The 19759-nt window shown below is 42.5% G+C and overlaps 1 protein-coding gene across 22 annotated transcripts in view; it reads left to right on the forward strand.

Moving 5' to 3' along the window:
* The window catches only part of TCF7L2 (transcription factor 7 like 2), a 182049-nt gene that overhangs the window by 143932 nt on the left and 18358 nt on the right, over positions 1-19759 (forward strand). For 18 of the 22 annotated variants that reach the window (XR_012633731.1, XR_012633732.1, XM_074907752.1 and 15 more), the window contains 3 exons: positions 10199-10331; positions 12480-12582; positions 15322-15408. Coding sequence is in view for 20 of the 22 variants with exons in the window: in XM_074907752.1 (XP_074763853.1) it covers positions 10199-10331; positions 12480-12582; positions 15322-15408 (323 nt within the window). In the remaining 2 variants the exon portion in view is untranslated. The remainder of the gene's footprint in view (positions 1-10198; positions 10332-12479; positions 12583-15321; positions 15409-19759) is intronic. The other 4 variants (XM_074907753.1, XM_074907756.1, XM_074907766.1 and 1 more) reach the window with 1 other exon arrangement.

Below are 19759 nucleotides of genomic sequence, written 5' to 3' on the forward strand. Positions count from 1 at the left end.
GCTTTTTAGCTCTTCTGAGCAGACATACCTGCGTGGGGGGGGGAAAGTCGTTTCCCCACTCCCTGGAAGGGTGATGGTAAAGTGCTGTATCGGAAAAGACAGGAGGCTTCTCTAAATTTTGATAAACGCAGCTGACAATTTAGAAATAAGACACTTCTCACAGCCAACATGACAGTGGATTTTGAGCATTCAGAAAACACCAGGCCAAAAAACTGGAGACATCTTGATCTTTTAAGACAGCTTTTCCAGTACTTTAAGTGAAGGGGGGGGAGTGGGGAAAGAAAAAGAGAGAGAAAAGCTGCGAGGAAAATAATACAAAGCCAGCGCAATTGGCATCTAGACAGTAAAGAAAAAAGTTTTTGAGGTTAAGAGAAGGAAAGACAAAGCTGTTATGTACCCGAGGGATGCAATTTTAGTGGGAATGGAAGATTTGAGTAGTAAAGGAGGAGCGCTTGCCTCTGGGTTCTCTCTCTTCCAGCAGTTCGGCTGCTGGCATCTCAATTTGAATTGCTGGGTGAGTAGCACTTTCTGTGTGCGCGCTTTCTGTCTTGACCATTGAACTTCTGATGTGACTTTTCTCCCTCTCCCCCTCTCTCCCTCTTCTTTTCTTTCCTCCTGTGTGGAATCAAAAAAAAAAAAAAAAAAAGGTGGCGGGGGGGGGGGGGGGGGGGAGAGAAATCAAGCAAGCATCTCCAGCTGTGACCTTTGTTAGCGATGTTGTTTTTATTTATTTATTTTATGGTAATCGTCTTTTTTAGTAGGGGGAAGCACGACTTTTCGATGACACTTTAATTTTACAGCGGTGGCGAGGAGCAAGCGGCAGAGCACTGTTTTGTCGCGACACAATGGTGCAGCGGGGCACAGTTGTTGTACTCCTCCTCTTTGCCCTTCCCTCCGCCTGATTTTGGGGTTTGGTTTATGGGAACGGGGAGGGGGGGTGAAGAAATTTTTTCTCATGCATCCAGGGTGGGATCCGGGTGTGTTGGGCGGGGGGGGCGGCATTTCAGAGCCTGGTGTACAGCAGGTTTCAGGGGCTGATTTCTGGATGCTGAACAATGGTTACCAGCGAGGGAGAAGTGTGCGCGCGTGTATTAGCTGTGCGTTACATCCGCAGTCATACATTCACACAGTGACCATGACATCACTAGCTTTTCTTTTCTTTTTCTCCTTTGGGGCAGAGGGGGCCACTTCAAAGCTTTCTTCAGTTCAGTACGATATTTCCTTAACTCTGAAACCATGAAGGTAAAAATGTTTGGTGGGGTTTTTTTTAAGGAGAAAAAGTTGGTTTGTGGCAGGGCACATATGTTACAATTAAGGGGGTTTGGATGTGGAATAGTTTAACTCTTGTCATACACAAAACAAGATTATTTTTTTTTCCTTTTTTTTTGTTTTGAAATTATTAAAAATAGTATGTGGTGGTTTTTAATTGGGTGCTTTTGATTCTGTGTTTGGTTGACACTCATTTAAATTTTGGGAATTCATCTGAAAGCTTAGCTGTAATCTGAAAGATGAAAATTTTAGGGACCCTACATGAAAATTATTTTGCCCAGTGATAAAAGAATATGAAAAGTAATACTGAATGTTGATAAATATGAGAGAACCTGTGTTTTGACACAGTGGTTCTGTGCTCGTTATCAGGAGTCCATGAGACTTTTTTCTCCTATCATATATATTACAGAAAGTAAACCTACCCTTCAGCCAATTCTGTACGTTGCCCGTAATCATACACAGAAAATAGAAATGTGTTTAAGAATTTTAGAAATCATCTCATTCTCACTGGAGGTTTTGTGGGAGTCTTGAGTTTTCTGCTGTTCTCTTTCCTAACTCTGCCAAGCTTGCTTACAGAGTCACTCGATCCAGGAGGCGGATTTCTATCACTTCAGTACTATGTGGTACCTTTACCTGAGTAGCTTAGTTGATTTATTTGCCTTTTCTTGTATAAAACAAGGGATAAAATTCTGTAGAATTAATATAAAATTAATTAATCTAAAAAGACAGTTATTTAGACGTTTCTTCTTTCACTGCATGTTGTTGCATATGGCTGGTGATGAGATCTTGTTAAGCGTTTTACCTTTAAAGGAATTCTTTTCATTGGGACTTGGGGCGAAAGGCCTGACGGCACTCTATAAATGTGCCCGTTTCTTCCAGAATATTTGCAAGATGTTTCAGTTCTGATGTGCATTTAATATCACATTTTAAGGGAAACTTTGTTGGATTTATTCAAGAAGTAATTGATCTGGACTTACTTAATTTCATCACTCAACTGTTTTGTGGTGGCGTGTAATGTTTTTAGCACATTAAAAAATGGAAACGTTTTAGAGCTTTGTTATTTGTTATTTAATATACATTTGCTACATATATTGTATCAGTATTGAGCACGGTCTGCTATAATTTGTTGAATACTGCATTTTAAAAAGCTGTACTGAAAACTTGGTATCGTATCTTAAGGCATGTATATGCATGTTAGTGTTTTAATAATTGCTGTTATTGCTGAAATTGCCAAATACAAGTGGGTATAGGCATGCATGCTATTTTTTTTTTTTTTAATTTCTTGCAGCTTTTTAACAGCTTCACATACAAGTTCTTACTGTAGACAGAAGTCATAGATACCCTATCAAAATCAATGGGGCTGTTTCTCCTACAGTATATGTCTGTCTAGTGCTGAAATCAGTGATTTATATGCAAGAATTAAAGCTGTTTATGCGTCCTTTTAGAGAATGCTAGGCAGTAGGTAAAATTGCATTACTATCATACAAAGCATGTAACAAATAAGGTCTATCAGGGCAACTATAAGCACCCTTTTGCTTATATTCACTTTTCCCTTCTTCCTATATTTTCTGAATTTTTGTACTGGCATTATTGCTCTGTGTCTCTCCCCTCCACCCCTTCTATGTTCAGGACCGTTTCCTGAAGACCTGCTTACGTTTCACCAGTCTCTTTCCTTAGTGGTTGTGTATCCAGCACACCTTATACTGGTACTGCTTAAGAAAACAGTGGGTTTTTGCGTTTAGTCTAATGTATGCCAAGTCTTTCTGTGTTTTGCCTTGTTAGACATGAACGAAGGCTTGCCTGCTCTGCAGAGATAGTATCTAGTAATAGTCTAGTAATTAACTAAAGTATGCAAAAAAGCACCGAGTATTTGTCAGGTTGGGGAAGAACCGTGCCTGTCCTTTTGTAATAGAAGAACTAGATCTGGGCACCTCGATGCCTGAAACTTGAAGAATCTGAGCGCTACCCTGTCCTCCTCGTACAGGGAAATCCACCTGTTGATCAAATCATCTCTAATTTTGAGATAGTCTAAGGCTTGGCTGGATACGTGCAGGCCACAGTTTCTGGGCTACGGGCTGAGGTAACTCTGGTGTCCAAATTTGTATGCCAGGATCAGACAGAGCAGATACAGCAGAGTGCTTTCTTTTTATCGATAAAGCATTAAGTGAATGAGCGAGGTAAAAATCTAACTGGTGTAACTGTAATTCCAAGTGTTGCTGCAGAATCTCAAAATACACAGCTGTGTAGCAGGTGCTTGTCTGGGTCTGACCTGACATTAGAGTAACACCACATGGTCCAAGAATGCAGCACTTAACTTGTATTTAAAATCCCAAGTTTCTTTTTTTTTCTTTTTTTTTTTTTCACTTAAAAAAACACCCCAGATACCATAGAAGTAAGATTACAGTCTACAGCAGCTTTGAAAGCAAAGTGTGAGCACACTTAATAATAATGTTTTACTACTAGTGTTTTTAATTCTCCCGCATAAGAACTAACAGGCAGTAATTAGATAGCTAAATCCCAGTTCTTTCCCTTTTACGCTAGAGGATTTGTCCTATGCTAATTGTCACCAGATCATTTCACATAATTGCCTTTTGGCGAAATTAAGTGGAAATTTCCTGAACATCTTAAATCCTCACTTCCCCACCCCCTCCCCCCCGTACCGCTCCCTTACAGGAAGGATGCAGAAAATGTCAAGCACGGTGGCTTAGTGCTCCAGTATGCAGGGGGCACTTCATCGTAGTTAAAGGGGAAGGGGGTGGGGGGGAAGAAAACTGTTCTTTTCTTGAATGAATTGCTGATCACTTAAGGCCAGGAAGCTGGTTTTGTTGTTTTGTCTGAGAGGTTGCTAACAGAGCACGGGTTTTTTTGGAAAGCCAGCAGTTCTTGCAGGAGCAGGTAGGCGCTCGCTGTCCTGGGAGATGGTCGTAGAGGGAGGGGGAAGAAGCCGAAGGATGCAAAAGTGTGTGTGTCCTCCAATTATTTTTTTTATTATTATTATTATTTATTAAGAGGAGGGCAGTGGGGGGTTGGGTTTTTTTTGTCAAGCTCTGTCTAGGGGGGGTATTGTCCCAGCACATGGTTGTCAGTGCTTCTGTCATCATTTGTGTGAAAGAAGAAAATGAGCCTTTTTTTTTTTTTTTTTATCAGGGCTAGTTGTGATTATCAATGGAAGCCTTGTCTCCTGCTACAATGGGCAGTTAGCTTAGGGCAGGACCTTAGGCAGAAATCAGCTACATTAAACTGTGAAAGGGCTCAGGCCACTGTATCAGCCATAATGGAGCAAGGGGAAGTAGTTTTCAGGAGAAAATGCTTAGTCAGGTGTGAAAGCATCCTTTAAAAAATTAAACTGTGACTCCACTAGCTAAAGGGAGCTGGGTAAAATTAAATCTTCGATTTTTTTCAGGAAATGCTTCATCACTGGTGTTGAATTTTTATGCTTGGGAAGGGGATGAGTACCGAGTTACGTATAGCTGGTGGGTTTGGTTGCCTTTAGCTTTTCGGTTAACCTGAATGTCTAGCAGTTTCTTTATTGAAGCTTGGAGTGTCACCCAGAGTGGCTGCTGATGTGGGTGACCCCAGGGCCAGACTGGTGCTTACTGATGGGCACTCTTACTTGGGTGCTGGTGACCCTGTATGGAAATGGAAGAATATTCAAATATTTGCAGCAAGATTTTGGGATTTGCCTTTTCTTGCAAATTAGTTTTCTGATTTGGGGAGGGGCTGTCATTCCTAGGCAGAACCAAGGAGAGATCAACCTTTAGAAGAAAATAAATTCTTCTCTTACGAACATCTTTGGAACTGCAGAGCAGCTCAGGAACATTTGTTAGCATTTCACTGGCAATAGTCAGTATAACTGCAATAGCACCATCTGGAAAATACAGCGAGACAAGTTATAAACCTATTTTTTAATGTGAATTGGTATTGAATGGTACCCTTAGCTAAGCCCAGGGAGCAACTCCAGGAGGGCCTGCTAAATCAAGACCACTGTCAACCTTCTGCATCCACCCTGGAGGAGGGGAAAAGGCTGACAAACCCTCTTCTGTGCTGCTTTTGTTTTATTGTATTAGGCTCATAAAGGCACTTTCAGGGCCCATCTTTCTTCAGAAGAAAGGGAAAGCAGTGGGGAAATGGGGAAGAGGAGGACATGGCAAAAAAGACAGGCGGAGCTCTAGCTCCATTTGTTTTCAGTGTCTGTTGATTAATAGGTTTTAAGGTGAATGGCGAGCTCTCATTCCTCCTCCATTACTCATAGTGGAGGGAGGGGAGGGGGCTCTGGGAGTCCGGGGTGCAAGTGCCTGATACGTCTCTCCCTTGCCACATTCCTGGTTGCAGGTGGTTGGGAGGTGCCTGACAGCCCGTCCCTGCCTTGCAAACAGGACTTGAGGCTTTAAGTACACTTAAAAGGTCGGGAGCTGTGCTGGCAGCAGCCAGAGTTTCAAAGGCTGTGCTGGGGCAGGAGCATCCCCTTGCCCTGCCTGTGGCTGCTCGGCCGGGGATGTGGCGGAGTGGACTCTCCCGCCGGCCATTCGTCTGAGACCCGAAGGGTTTGACTGCTTCGATGCTGCAGTGGCATGATGGCGTGTTTTCAGCCTGGGTGGCTTTTTTTTGCAGACCTGCTTTTACTAACACCACGTTATCCCAGCAAGGACGAATGCTCTGGCTTCTCTGGCGTGTTTTTCTCTGACTTTGAGTTGATACCATGTTTTTATTACCAAAGCCAAACAAGCTATGAATTTGCAAACAGAAATTGCAGTAACAAACTCTTCCTATTTGAAGGTTGGTTTCTCTTTGTGTGCTCAACAATACAATGTTTCATCTCGTGCAAGTCTTATGTTGCTTTCAGAGACTTAGGAACTATTGATTTATACAGCATGTATTAACTTCTTCAATAAATGGGGAGTATTCATCAGTGGGGTGTATTAAATTGGGCTGTATACGCATAGAAGCATCTTTCATCCTGTTAATGAAATGTCCTTACCACGCAACAAAGACTAATACGCAGCAATTTATACACACAATCCCCTGCAGTTTAAACCTGAAGTTCAGATTATTTTTTTGTTCCCTAAAGGCACCTATCAGAACTTAGGCTAAATGCATCTCAGTAACCCTCTCAAACATATATCAGTCCAAAATTTGTTGTGGGGTGGTTTTTGTTGTGTTGTTTTTTGTTTTTTTTTTTCATTCCAGAGCTCCATTAGTGTTTAAAGTCATCTGTGTTTAAGCACTCCCAGAAGCATTTCAAATTCATATAGAGAGATTTAGTAGTTGAGTCCCTATGGGGACAATTTCCTCTGGTTTGCTTCAGGCGGGGGTTATCAAGAAAAGTAAACTTCTGTTGGTTTTTTGCAATTCTTTATCGTGCCCTCTAACCCAGCGTATGAGACCACAGCTTTCAGTGGAGAGGAGTGATTTTACCAGCACATGACTTGGTACTTTGTCGATGCTGGGATTTCTCTCTACAAATCTTGATTTGTTCCCATCTTCTTGCCACATGCCCTGACGCTAATCTGTGCGTACCGGTGCAGCTCCCCTTTCCGTGCCTGACACAGCCATAAATGGAGTTTTTCAAGTTGCCAGAGAAATTGCTGCATCTCACAATGGCTTTTAGCTTAAAACTACCCTTGATAAAGTACTGGCAAATGTATATTGGAGAAGGGCCTTTGGCAGGGGGATGGCTGAGGTCATCTAATAGGTGTCTCCTATTGATGGCTGCTGTGGTTTACCTTTCATTGCCAGTGGATGGGGTTAGGACCACACTTGTTACTCAGGCAGAGCTCCCATTGACTTCAAAGGAAGATGCATGTGCAGGATTAATCCTGCTCTTTCCCAGCTAGTCCTTTCTTTTTCTGTTTTCCAAGGAAGCTTAGTTAACTTCAGGAATGCTGCTTTTAAAGAGCAGCTTATTTAGCATATTATGCATGATTAGCTTGGCTCGCAAATAGGGTGTGCTATTCTGAGCGGAGTTCCGTCCCTTTTCTCAGTGTGTGATAAACAGTGCAAAATGGAATACAAACCTAGCCCAGGGTCGTGATGCAGATGCAGACTGATTTGCAGGGGCAGTGGATCACACTCCTGGAGAGCATATTTTTGACCATGTAGATGACAGTTTCCCCTTTTCCTCTGGTACATTCTCCCCACACCTCTGCCCCAGCATCATTGAAGTGGCAAAAAAACGTATCCTACCCTTACATCCACTACCTTTATATGAATTCTCTGTGTTTGACTGCAGGGCGGTCACCTAAATAAAAATTACTTACCTGGGAAAAAGTTTGTAGTGTAAGGTTCAAACTCTTGGTTGTTGATATTTTTTTTTTCCTTCTGCTTTTTCTTTTTCTCTGAAAGGTGTTAAGTAAAATACGTAATGATTTAGCACTCATGTTGTTTGGAGGAGATATTGCGGGGGGTCTTGGTGTATGAAAGCAGTGGGTGGTAGTTTCCCACAGTTTACATGTAACTCCCTATGGTATATCTGGCTTTGGTGATAAAGGCATGTAAGTCCAGCTTTCCTCTCATGTGTTGTTTCTTGTTTGTCGGCTTAAGTCTGACCCTCTAATGTTATTCTGTCACTCACTTATTTTTTTAACTAACCAGTTCCAGTTTCTATGAAAATAAGCTCTCCTTGGAAGACAGCCCTCAATGTCTGTCAGGATCTGGGTGAGGGTTTTTTGCAATGATGTGAAGATAGATTTGGGAGAGCACAAAGCTGCAGCAGCTACCAGCCACGCTGTGGGTCACCTAACAGTAAGAGTTCACACAGTTCTTGGCCAGCAAAAATTCCCTCTTATTAGGAATGATTGTTTTTTTTGTGAACCAGATCAAGTGGTCGTTTGGTACATACTGTCATGTGTCGTTGAGTAGATGGCTATTTTGCATGGTGTGTAATGTGATTTGTTACGTGAAGCCCTTGCCAAACCCTTTAGTTACTTTCTGACTGCTTAGGTTGGTTCACTTGGAAGAGAACAGATTTTGGGTTAGAGCATCTCCGTCGGCTTTCTGAATCAAGGGACCAAATCCCCATAGCTCCCCTGATGTGAAACCATTACGGATCAATGCGCTCAGAAGTTGTCCTTGGTTCTGGCAATTCTGACCTACAACCCAGTCAACACAATGTGCTGTAATTCATAGCATTGGTTGTCACCACCACGCTGTGTCCTGCGTGGTGGCTGCTTGACGTGGGACTCTACTGTGCCACATGCATGGTGTTAGAGTGAAATATTTCCTTGGAAGGGCCTCAAAACATGAGATAAACATGGTAAAATTTGTGGGAAGCGTAAGCATTGCTCTTTGGCTTGCTTCTCTTGGATGCACACTTTTTTTTCTTCAGGTTATCAAAGGGCTGAGCCAAAGAGCTACATATGGCAGGGGCTGGGTCTGGGGGAGCCTCGTGGGGTGGGGGAAGCTGCACGAGCTGAAGGTGAAGCTTAGCTTGGCCAAAGCACAGCGGAGAGACTTCTCGTTTATTCAGGGAAGACTGATGTTTCTTTTCCTCCTAACTCTCAGTTTGTCTTCCCTCTTCCTTTCCCCAGTCTAGAAACTCATTCCCAAAGAATAACTGCATTATTTTTGAAATGCTTTTAAGGGAAGCTCGGAGCATTCGAACCAGGATCAGATAATAACTTGTCTAAAGTGGTGTGGCGAGGATGCGTGTGTGTTTGGGGGTGCTGGGGAGTGAGCAGTGGGGTCGGAGCCGTCCTCGGGCAGGAGGGCGCAGCAGGAGAGCGCTGGCAGAGCCTGAACGGCAGCGGCGCTATCGGGGGCCACCGTGGTATCACTACTTTATTTTAATGTGATTCCTTTTACTTGATGTTAATGCAAGTTGTTCCTTACTTAAAGTAATAAAAGGAAATGAAGACACATTCTAAAATGAAACCTGACTCTAATCCATTCATCATCTAATACCAGCCTCTTTATCTTTGCTGGTACCTAATCTGGTTAAATGTCCCTGTTGTAGGATTTTAGTGAAAATCCTCTATGGGGAATAGGGTTTTTTGCAATTGGATTACTCGCAGTAAATGGTCCAGCAGTTCGCTTGTTTCAGCTTAATTTTTTCTTTGTGATCTTGTAAGGGTAAGTTACAGTTCAGCCTTTCATTCATTCACTCCTTTTTTTTTTTGTTCTTTTTTTATTGTTGTTAAGGAAAAAGGGAAAAGGTTTTTGTTCCCCCCCCTCCCCCCCCCGAGCTAAGAATGTGACAGGGCAAACCTCATGATATCTCAATGATTATTCCCCCCGCAAAAGTGTTAATTTCAATGGCTTTATCTGTGTTTTTGCCATTATTTATATAGCTGAATATTTTAGTAGCCTAATTCATCAGTATCCAGTTTCCATTTATTAGTGCTCTCTGATGAATTGATAATTAATCAGCTCTTCTAAAAAAAAAAAAATATATATATATATATATAACATATGCAGGTGATCGCTTGTCAGCTTAATGCTTGCTGATGAAGGGAATACTCTAGCACTACAAAGGCTTTTTATCTGGAGTATTTGCAATGAGCAGTAAAATGCAGAACTGAAAGTGAGGACAGGAGGGGGAAAGGAAAAGACCTACAGGTCAGTGAGCATTTGGGTCTCGTGCTAATTAAATGGGGGACTCCATCAGCCCCTCACTGAGGAGTCTGCCTGCATCTTGGAGGTGAAGCCCAAGATTCTAAAATAAAAAGGAAAAATTTTAAAGAATTGCTGTTATTCTGTATTGGAGCATGACCGGTCAAAAAGATTAAAGAAACTCAGGTGCGAGGAACGTGTGCAAGGAGGTTTTAAGCAAGAGGGTGGGAAGACTGCAAGGATGACGCTGAGAAGGGATCTGGAAAAGTCTGAGGAGCATGTTGAAATCCTGGGTACTCAGACTTCTGTATGTCATGCCTTGTGCTGCAAGTGAGGAGTACCCGGCACTCCTCTAATGCCGTCGACCTTTTTCTCTTAACAGTCTAACAAAGTGCCAGTTGTGCAGCACCCACACCATGTACACCCTCTTACGCCGCTTATCACGTACAGCAATGAGCACTTCACACCGGGAAACCCTCCTCCACACTTACCAGCCGACGTAGATCCCAAAACAGGTAGGTGGGAAATAGTTTGGAGTTTTTTGAGAGTGGGTGGGTGGATCTTTCCATTTTGCGTATTAAGGGAAGGAGTGCAGGAGGAAGGATTTCCCATGCTGGAGCACCAAAGGGGACATGTAAAATGTCAAACGCATGCAAGAACCCAGACAAAATAGTTTCTTTTTTAAGCCAATTAGGCTTCAGAAAGAAACCTACTGGGTGAATTTTCATAAAGCTTCTTCAGGGTGACACCAGAGTTGCATGTGTGGGGTCGTTTGCAGGTGTGTTTCTTTGCAAGCATGTTACCCCACCTAGTAGTTCGATCTACCAAGTGCTTGGTTTGCATGCATGACCCAGAGAATTAAACATGTACGTTCTGTGATCTGCACTTACAAAATTGCAGCTGGAATTTTAAAGGTGGTGGGTCACGACCGGTTTCAAAATGAATCTCTTTTAATTCCCCAAATCCCATTGTTTCTGTGTCAGGAGTTCAGCCATTTTTCTCCTATAATGTTGAATTTTCATCCACTCTAACTACTTAGCTCTAGCTCTACACTTGCAACTCTTTTCCCCAGTGTAAGTCTACCCAACTCTCAGTTCAGCCTGAAGGGCAGTCTTCTTGAATATAGAGCACCGTGTAAAACCCTGACTAGATTTATTGGTGTTACAGAGTAGAATTTACATGTTATTCTAACTTTTTAAGAGTCCCTGTTTAACCTGAGGGCCCAGAGAAGTCAAACAGTGTCAATCTTCTTTCTTTGGGCTGCATTGAGTTCCTAGTGACAGTGGGGGTTTTTTTGTTAATCCAAATCCCAGCTAGTTAATTGGAAAGTACATTAGAAACTGAATTCATGTCAAAGGAATCTCTCTGTGTTGGCCTTAACGTATGCAGATAATTTATCTAAACTCCAGCCCTTGAATGAGGCTGTGCATTAGCTGGTTTTCACTCCCTGTGCTTCAACTGGGGGCCCCCTTTTAATTGTGCTTAATGCTAACTTCACATGGCTTAAAAGGAATCCATCTCACCATCCCTGGGTATTGCAAGTGAATGGCATAGTCAACCTCTCATTTAAATAATGGTAGTACAGGGAATAGCTTTTAAACGGTTATCGTAAAACATATGATTAACGTCTGTAGACTGTTTACTTTTCTTCTGTGAACATTCTTTCAAGTGTGCAAATAGCTCGCTGGATGGTTAAAGCCCAGTTAATCTGTTTGAGTTTTGTAATGGAGAAAAAGCAATGTCTGCATGAAAATGTCACACAAGGAGATTTAATTTAGAGATTAAAAGCTTCCCGAGTGACTTAAAAAAATAGTTTTTAGCCATGAATACACTACCCCTTCCTTTTAATGCTTTCTGTTTTCATTTTGCTTCTGCTGTGTAATTGTGCTTTGGCTTGTTAATTGAAAGACCCAGTCTTGTAACCCTTACTCCTCTGAGTAATGCCTACTTGCTCTTAAGGTAAGGAGTGTTAAGATTTCAGGCTTGTGTTTGGAGCTGGTTTCTGCTCTCCGAGTAGGAATTGCATCGGTTTCAGAGAGGACGGGTGGGCTCTCTGTCCTCCCCTGCACACCTTCAGCATCTGCCCCCGGTTCTGCCAAGTGTTTCCAGGGGCTCTCACCTCCACCTAGGTTTCAGAAAAGGTTGCCTAAGTTTTCTCAAGAGCAAACATCATTTGCAATTACAATGACTTTGTAACTCATTTTGGGGGTTACTTTGGAGTAACACCATGCTGTTGAGTACCCAGTCAATGTATGGGTAGGGCCTATGCTCTTTTGGTGACTGAGACTAAAATAACCTTGAAGTGGATACAGGGACCATCTTTCTGTTGAGTGTTTAAGACAGCACCTAGCACAGCATCACACAAAAACTGTAGCTGAGACTTCTAAATTCTTATTCTAAATAACAAAGTAATTATCTCCAATTGGAGAGGTGAATGAGGCAGGGAATCATCAGTTTTTCTGGTTGAATCTCATTTAACAATATGCCAAGAGTCTCACTTTATAAAAGAAGGCTGTGAAACAGCCTTTGGAAACCCAAAGTGAAGCCATGACTGTTGTAATAAAAATGAATACATAGCAATTTAGAAACATATGTGCATTTTCCTATATTTTATTTATTTCCATGTCTCAGTACTAACGCTGCTTTATGTTCCTCTTCCATAGGAATTCCAAGGCCTCCACATCCTCCAGATATATCTCCTTATTATCCGTTATCACCAGGCACTGTAGGACAAATCCCCCATCCGCTAGGATGGTTAGTACCACAGTAAGGAGTTCCATTTTTTTAATTTCTTTTTCTTTTTTCGATGTGTAAAATTTATGTTAGAATTCCATATGTGTGTGTGTATGTGCGCAAGTGTGTGTGCATTGAGATAAGTCTGTTTGCCAACTGCCACTTTGTTGAGTGGTTATGAATTTACCTACCTCATGAAGCTTAATTAAAACTTATGCCAGGTCATGTGGTCTTAAACAAACAGGAGCAGTTGGACACAGCTTCGCATGTCATCTCAACCAGCTGATGGCTGGTGAAGCATGAATTTTTATACCCTTCTGCAGAAACATTCTTTTTTTGTTAATGCCCTTACACTGCACAGTGTGTTTTTTTCTCAGATTTGGTTTTCTGTGGGCTCAGGGTGCTTCTCATAGACTCTTTTTTTACCAGGACCATCCTCACTGTAAATGTGCAATTTTAAATTTCATTGGCCTTCCTCATTGAAATGCCTTTCGTTTTTCTTGTTGAAACAGTAGAGCTTTACATCGGCCAGTGAGCAGCATTCCTGGCTGAGATGTGGCTGGGCAGTTGGCATCTAAGGAATGGAATTTTCTTGCAAACAAGAAAGAGGAATTAGTTTACTTTAAAACTAGCTAAAAAAAACCCATGGAAAGTTAGTTTGAGGTTTTGTTTTCTTTTCAGCTCCTCGTATCCCACTTGCAGAGCCTTGTTGGGTATGAGGTTCCCCCCATAACTAAGTCTTTTTTTTTTTTTCTTATGTTGCCATCTCTGCAATGGGTTTATAATGCATTTAAGCATTGCCTAGGCCTTTTGTACAGTATATTTGATTTAAATGCTTACAAAATGCATTTGTGTTGCTGGATACAAGAGTTCTCTTGCATTATAAATCAAGACTACTACCCTATTTTTCTGACATAGCAACAGGCCTCATCAATTTTGGGGAGATCATATTTCTTTAGAAATGAATTGCCCAAAGCTAGAAATAGTTTGTTCCTTGTCGAGGTTGTTTGGCCAGCTGTGCTAAAATACCTCTTCACAAGTTTGCCCTCCATAAGGAAGTGGAGTTCACACCCTGTAGGAGACCAGGGCAGAGCAGGGGGTCCACACACACCCCCAGCTCTCGGGCAGGGAGGGGGATTAGTGCCAAAGGCTTTGGGGGCCTTTCTCAAGCACGAAAGTGTGGATACAGGAGAGCTGGCGCTCAGACCTCAGCCACAGCAGCCTGCTTCTGGCCTCTGTGCAGACTGTCTTTCCTCACAGGATGGTCGTGCAACTTGAGTAGAGGCTCTCCCACCCTGAGGGTGAAGCATGTCCATCTGCTCTCTGCAGAAGGCTGTTTCTCCAGAAGAGCACAGTCCCTGAAATCTTAAATTCCTCCTCATTTGTGGTGATTTACTTTTTACATAGGACACCCTGAACGCTGGTAGAATGCATGTCAGCTCCTTTTCTTCTTTCTTGTGTGCAAGGCCTAGCTGCAGTACAGCCATTTCATGCTCCTTTGTTGCCACTGCTTAGATCAAGTTTGCACAGTAACAGCCTCAGTGTTTAAAACAAATATACTCATGCCAAAAGTCAGTAACATTAAAGCCATGAGAGTGCACAGAAGGAATTCCTCACTGTGTTGACCAGTGTCTCGTTGCTCATCCGTGTCTCAGAGCCTTACACCTTTATGTGTGCAGACACAGGTTTGTCCTCCTTGAACTTCGTGTTGTGGCAGCCAAACCATGTGAATGCTGCCATGTGTGGCCAGTTTCATCAGGCAAGTGCTAATGGCCACCTCTGTCACCGGAAGACTCTTGTCATCATCACTGCTGGTTTATAACACGTCAGCACCCATGGCTGGCTTACCTACCCACAGCTCCTACGGCTTCTCCAAGTGGCTTTTGTTGAGGACTGATACTATCACATTTCCTTTTGCTCTAGGAGAGTAGCATGGCCAACCTTGCAGAAGTAACCCAAGGTTTTCACTTCCCCTCTCATTGCCACTTGTGCTTCACCATCAACTTCCCAACCCATCTATCCTTAACTGGCCTGGATATCTCTAGCATAGTACCCTCCCAGAAAGCATCCTGCCCAGTCAGATGATATATTTGAAGGACAGATGAAAAGAACTAGCCAGCACAGACAAACCTCAATCAGAAAAAGTTGTGTGTCTTTCATGAGGATGCTGTTTTGCATGTTGCTGTATTTTTTAATTATTGTAATGAGGTGTGATTGTCTATTGGTTACCCACAATACTTCTTGGGGACTCTCCCCCGGTAACTCTTGTCAACACTTGTTAATCTGACAAAAGGCTACAAATTAAGCTCTGTTAATTTAATGTTTTCTCACCGAGATCTAAATACCGAAAGAGGCCCAAAGCGCAACTGAAGTCCTTTGATTCACTGTACTTTATTTTGGTATAAATTTACATTCATTATTGTTTTCCTTTGGATGTGTAGCCCTCAATTAGTGTGATGGCTCCATTAAAGCAAGCGAGACTTCGCCTTTAATTATTACAACAAAACACCTAGTTTCAGCTTGGGGAGAGGGTCTCTATTGACATAAGCAGAGGTTATAAAATTTAATTAGCCATTCCTATCAGATTTATGGCATTCAAATTGTTCTGTGTTTCTTTCCTTTGATCCTTGCTGTACAATCCCCAAGATTTTTGTTCTGATCAAATGAGAATAAAGCTTACTGTGCAGAGAGAAGTTTTTTGTTGTTTTGTTTTTTTTAAAAAAAAAACCTTTTTTCTTTCTCTCATTCTCTCTTTCCCTTCTTTTTTGCCAGGCAAGGTCAGCCAGTGTACCCAATCACAACAGGGGGTTTCCGCCACCCTTACCCAACAGCTCTGACCGTCAATGCTTCCATGTCAAGGTGAGTCCAAATGCTGAGGTCCTGAATTGAGAGCAAATGTAACTCCCGCTGCCCTCTCTAGAGGAGGGCATTCCATCTATTTCTGAAGGCACTTCACTTAAACAGTTATCCTTAGTTTTTTGGTGGGATAGAGGAGGAGAGGACATGGGGTACCTTCCCACTGGAGAAGAAGATTTCTTAGTGCTGTCATTTGGCCTTAAGAATTTGTTTTTGAGGGAGAGAGGTGAAGGAACAGGAAGTCATCTTTAAAAGCCAAACTAAAATGAAAGAGCTGGGACAATGTGATGTTGAAAATGCAAGGAGGAGAAGTCATGATACCTTTTGCTTTCTTGGTGGCTGTCACCCAGAGCAGCACTCTGTGTGTGAGAGGGGAGTCTCAGGAGGGAGGAGGGCTGTTCTTCAAGCGGAGTTGGGAGGAAGGTTACTGCACTATGTTTTACCCTACCAAAGCTCCAAACTGATAGTAACATAAAAGGGTCTGCCTGACCCTCTAAAGCTTTAGAAGTATATATTTCTCCCCCTCCCTACCTCCAATTAATTCCATCTAATTTACCAGGGGCTGCTAGTTTTATTTACAAACTGGTTGGCAGCACTATGTTTAAGTAATCACTAATTGCTCCTAATGATAGTTTTATTTTTCTGTTCATCTGATTTTCAGTCTGGTTAATTAAATCGGTGGAGGTTTAGACTTTCTTGATGGGCTGAAACAGCTAATCCATTTTGATGATGGCACATAATTAAATTAGCATGCATTACATAGCAAGGTTCCACGTCTCTTCCCTGCTCTCTCCCTTTCTCTCCATCTCTGCAGTTTAATATTTGAAGGGTGGTGTATAGAGAATTTAAGGAGGAAAAGATTGGAGGGGGCACTGGGGAGAAAAACACCTTGTTGAGAAATGGAAACCTGTAACTAGAGCTTGTGAGTGAATGGGAGGGAAATAGTGTTGTGTGCTTTAGTAAGTAGAGTAAAAGCAAAAAATTAAAATTTGCTCATGTTGCTCCAACAAATAGAGACAACTAGAAAATCAACTTTGAAAAAAAAAAAAAAAAATAGACCCAGCACAGGAGAGAAAAAATCCTGGGTTGGGGAGAGAGCTGTAAATTTAAACAACGATTCCCTCCCTCCATTTAATCTTTTTTAATATCTATAAAAGACTTGCAGGCATGGTGTGAGGCAAAGTAGAGCTTGATTTAGTTTAATTATTATTAGAGAGGCTAGTCATTTGAGGGAGGGGGGAGATGTGGGAGGGGGGAGGCTATATTCCCAAGATAGGCTTTATGAAAGGTATCTAGTTAAAAAGAGTACACAGCAAATTAAATACATTATTGTGGTAATGGGACGACAGAAGTAGAGGTCTATTATACTTATGGCAGTTATAGGAAATGTAGGCTCCTTGCCCTGTTCTAGCACATCCTTTGATATTCATTCCATTCAGCAGCAGGGCCAGGACTTCTCAGAATTAAGTGATGGGTCATTATACTTTAAACACCATGGAGAAGCCTAGATTGGCAATTAAACAGCACTTGCTGACACTCGCTTGTGCCACCCTGTGACCCCCTTTAGATTGAGTTGTTGGAGCTCGGGGCCCTCAGCCTGCTAAATTGGTAGCAGGCACTTCTCCTGACGAGGGCTGGCTCTGAAATCTGCCGGCTTCAAAGGGAGCAAGATCATGTATAAACCATAATGTGGGTGCACCGTGGCTCAAAAAATAAGGCAGGAATAGATGAAATGTTACAAGTGCAAGGGGAAAATGAGAGAATAATGACAAATCTAATGCAACTCAAAGCAGAATTGTTGCACAGAAAAATGCATCCCACTGCTTGTGCATAAAATCAAGGCAGGCAGATGACATCCAGTTAACAGAAACATGTCAACAGTGAAGTAAAGTGAGAGTGAGTAAGAGAGAAGCCCCTGAGACAGCCAGGAACAAAAAATTAGTTGTCCTTAACAAGTTAAGACTCATCATTATATTCTGGCTTGGAGCCATAAAAGGAGACAGTGGTATATAATGAGCTGCTTAGAATTTTTAGGGTGTTTATTGCAATTCATGGAATACTTCTAGAGAAAAAAATATGGGGGGATGTCTTAGGCGAAGGTGAGGGGTGTGCATATACACACACAGCCTTTCTTGTTGTCTCTGACATAAGTCCGTGCACGCGCACACGCTCAGGCGCACATGCAGACTGATGAATAGATTTAAGATGTTTATCCTTTGTTTCAGCCCAGAAACTTCCCTCCTGGTTTCCCATACATGGGAACACCCTCTGGGCAGACCGTGCTCTGATACATGGGTCGATGCATGTTTTCTCATGCCCCGGGTATCAGCTGGAGTGCCTGAGCTCAGCTGTGGGACAGCCCTTGCCCTGAGTCGCCAGCGTAGCTGGGAGATGGGGCTGGCATGCCCAGGGATGCCCACGCTTGCCTGTAGACATGCTGTTCATGGCTGGCCTCCAGGCAACAGCCCCACAGGGCCCTGGTACAAGCCTTGGGGTCACTGTGTTGGCTTTGTCCAAATGTTGAAGCCGGGGAAGACCCCAACCTCACCCCTCCATCCACATTTTTCCAGAGCCTTCCTTTAAAAGTTATTCCCGTCTTTGCCTGCATTACAGTATAGACCATTGGAGCATTTAATGCTTCCCAACCCTGAATATTCCCTAAGCTTAGTAATTACAGTTCATTAGTTAGAGTGTGCTTATGAATAGTTTATAAAAGGTTAATGGGTGACTAATAGTGATTTTCATAAACGGTTTAGACTATTAAGGTAGTGTCTTCGGGTTGTTTTAACCATTTACAACTCTTTTCTCTGCTTGTAGCATCGCCCCACTCACTTTGTATGCGTGCAACATTCTTATAACATCTCTCAATCCTTCATTACCCCTCTATAATATGCCCTTAATGCAAACTGAGACTGGATTAACTGACTGATGGGCAAACAGTGACCCACTATGAAAAAACAACTGCTGTGAGAGGAAATCAGGAAATAATTTGACAGAATTGCACCAGACAAACACTGCACAGCAGTTAAATGGTGGCAGTAGAAAATACCTTCTGTAATTGAAATTTCAGGGGAAATTCACTTTTGCTGAATGTAATTACTGAAGTTGGAGTGTAGCCAGGAACCTAAAAATTAACACTCTTCCCTAACACGTATTGCCGTATGAGTGGATGTCTACATGAAAATAAGTAGGTACTCAGACTTTGGGCTGAACCTTCACCCAGCTCACTGAAGTCCATGGGGTTGTGAGGCAACTTTGGGTTCTGGAGCATATTTTTATAGCCCAAAACATAGGAAGGGGTGTGCAAGGCCAATAGGCAGCCCTGTGTCTTGGAGGGAGAGAGGTTCACTCTGAAATAATGAATGGTCATTGGTACCGAACACAATTTCCTTGGATAAACTGCCACCCTGAAAATAACTACTGAGCTGCAGCTGCCTGCTGCTGAAGGCTCCCATGTCTCTGAAGTTTAGAGCTCAGTGGCTAAACTCTCAGCCCAGCTGAAGTCAGTGGAGGCTTCTCCTGCTTCGCTGCCCTTCCTCCCCATCTGTCACTTCCAATGTACAAACGCTTACTCTCTTTCTCCTAAACAGTAATTGGGAAAACATTTTTCCCATAATTAGGGAGGGAAATTACATTTTTTGCAGATTTTCTTCACCCTCCTCAATCTTCTAATAGCTGGAGATACTTAAATCTTCATCAAAAATAAATGAATAAAACAACCCCCTAGCTTTTGTTGAATTTGTTTCCTTTGAACATCCTGACTATACAAGAATCCGTCATGTAGGCAGAGTTCATTTTGCAGTGTGTTTTAATTTTTGACCAGATCCTCATTTAAGGAGCAAGTTTATGACCCAGTTATGGCCCCATCACAGGATCCTCTTCAGAAGTTTAACAAGCATGCATCTTTTGTCCCCACAAACTCCATCTGTAATCAGTCTTTTGCGATATCTGGGAACGCTTCTCCAGTGATGAGTCTAATCATCTTCAGGTCCGCTCTCATACCCTTCTGTCCTTGTGCTACCACTGCACTCAGCTTTTCTTACTTGCTGGTATATGCCCTTCTGTGTCCTCTTCCCGCCTGCTCTCTGAAGCTAGGCTTTTCATCTCCATCTTCATCCTTCGTTGTCCCCTTGTCATTGGCTCTCATTCTGGTTTGAACCCTCGCTAGTCCCAGCAGCATAGTCCTCTCTTGAATGCTAAGTCTTGCCTAGGACAGACAGTCATTTGATAGGATGTGTGTCAACTTTTTATCACTATGCTTATACCACTTCCAGTGAGGTCAGGATTTTGCTGTGGGTTTTATTTTTGCCTGTGTTTGTAAGTTACTTTTTTTAAAAAAAGCTCTTACTGTTAG

This window comes from Athene noctua, chromosome 5 (genome assembly GCF_965140245.1).
Source record: "Athene noctua chromosome 5, bAthNoc1.hap1.1, whole genome shotgun sequence".
NCBI classification, from domain to species: Eukaryota; Metazoa; Chordata; class Aves; order Strigiformes; family Strigidae; genus Athene; species Athene noctua.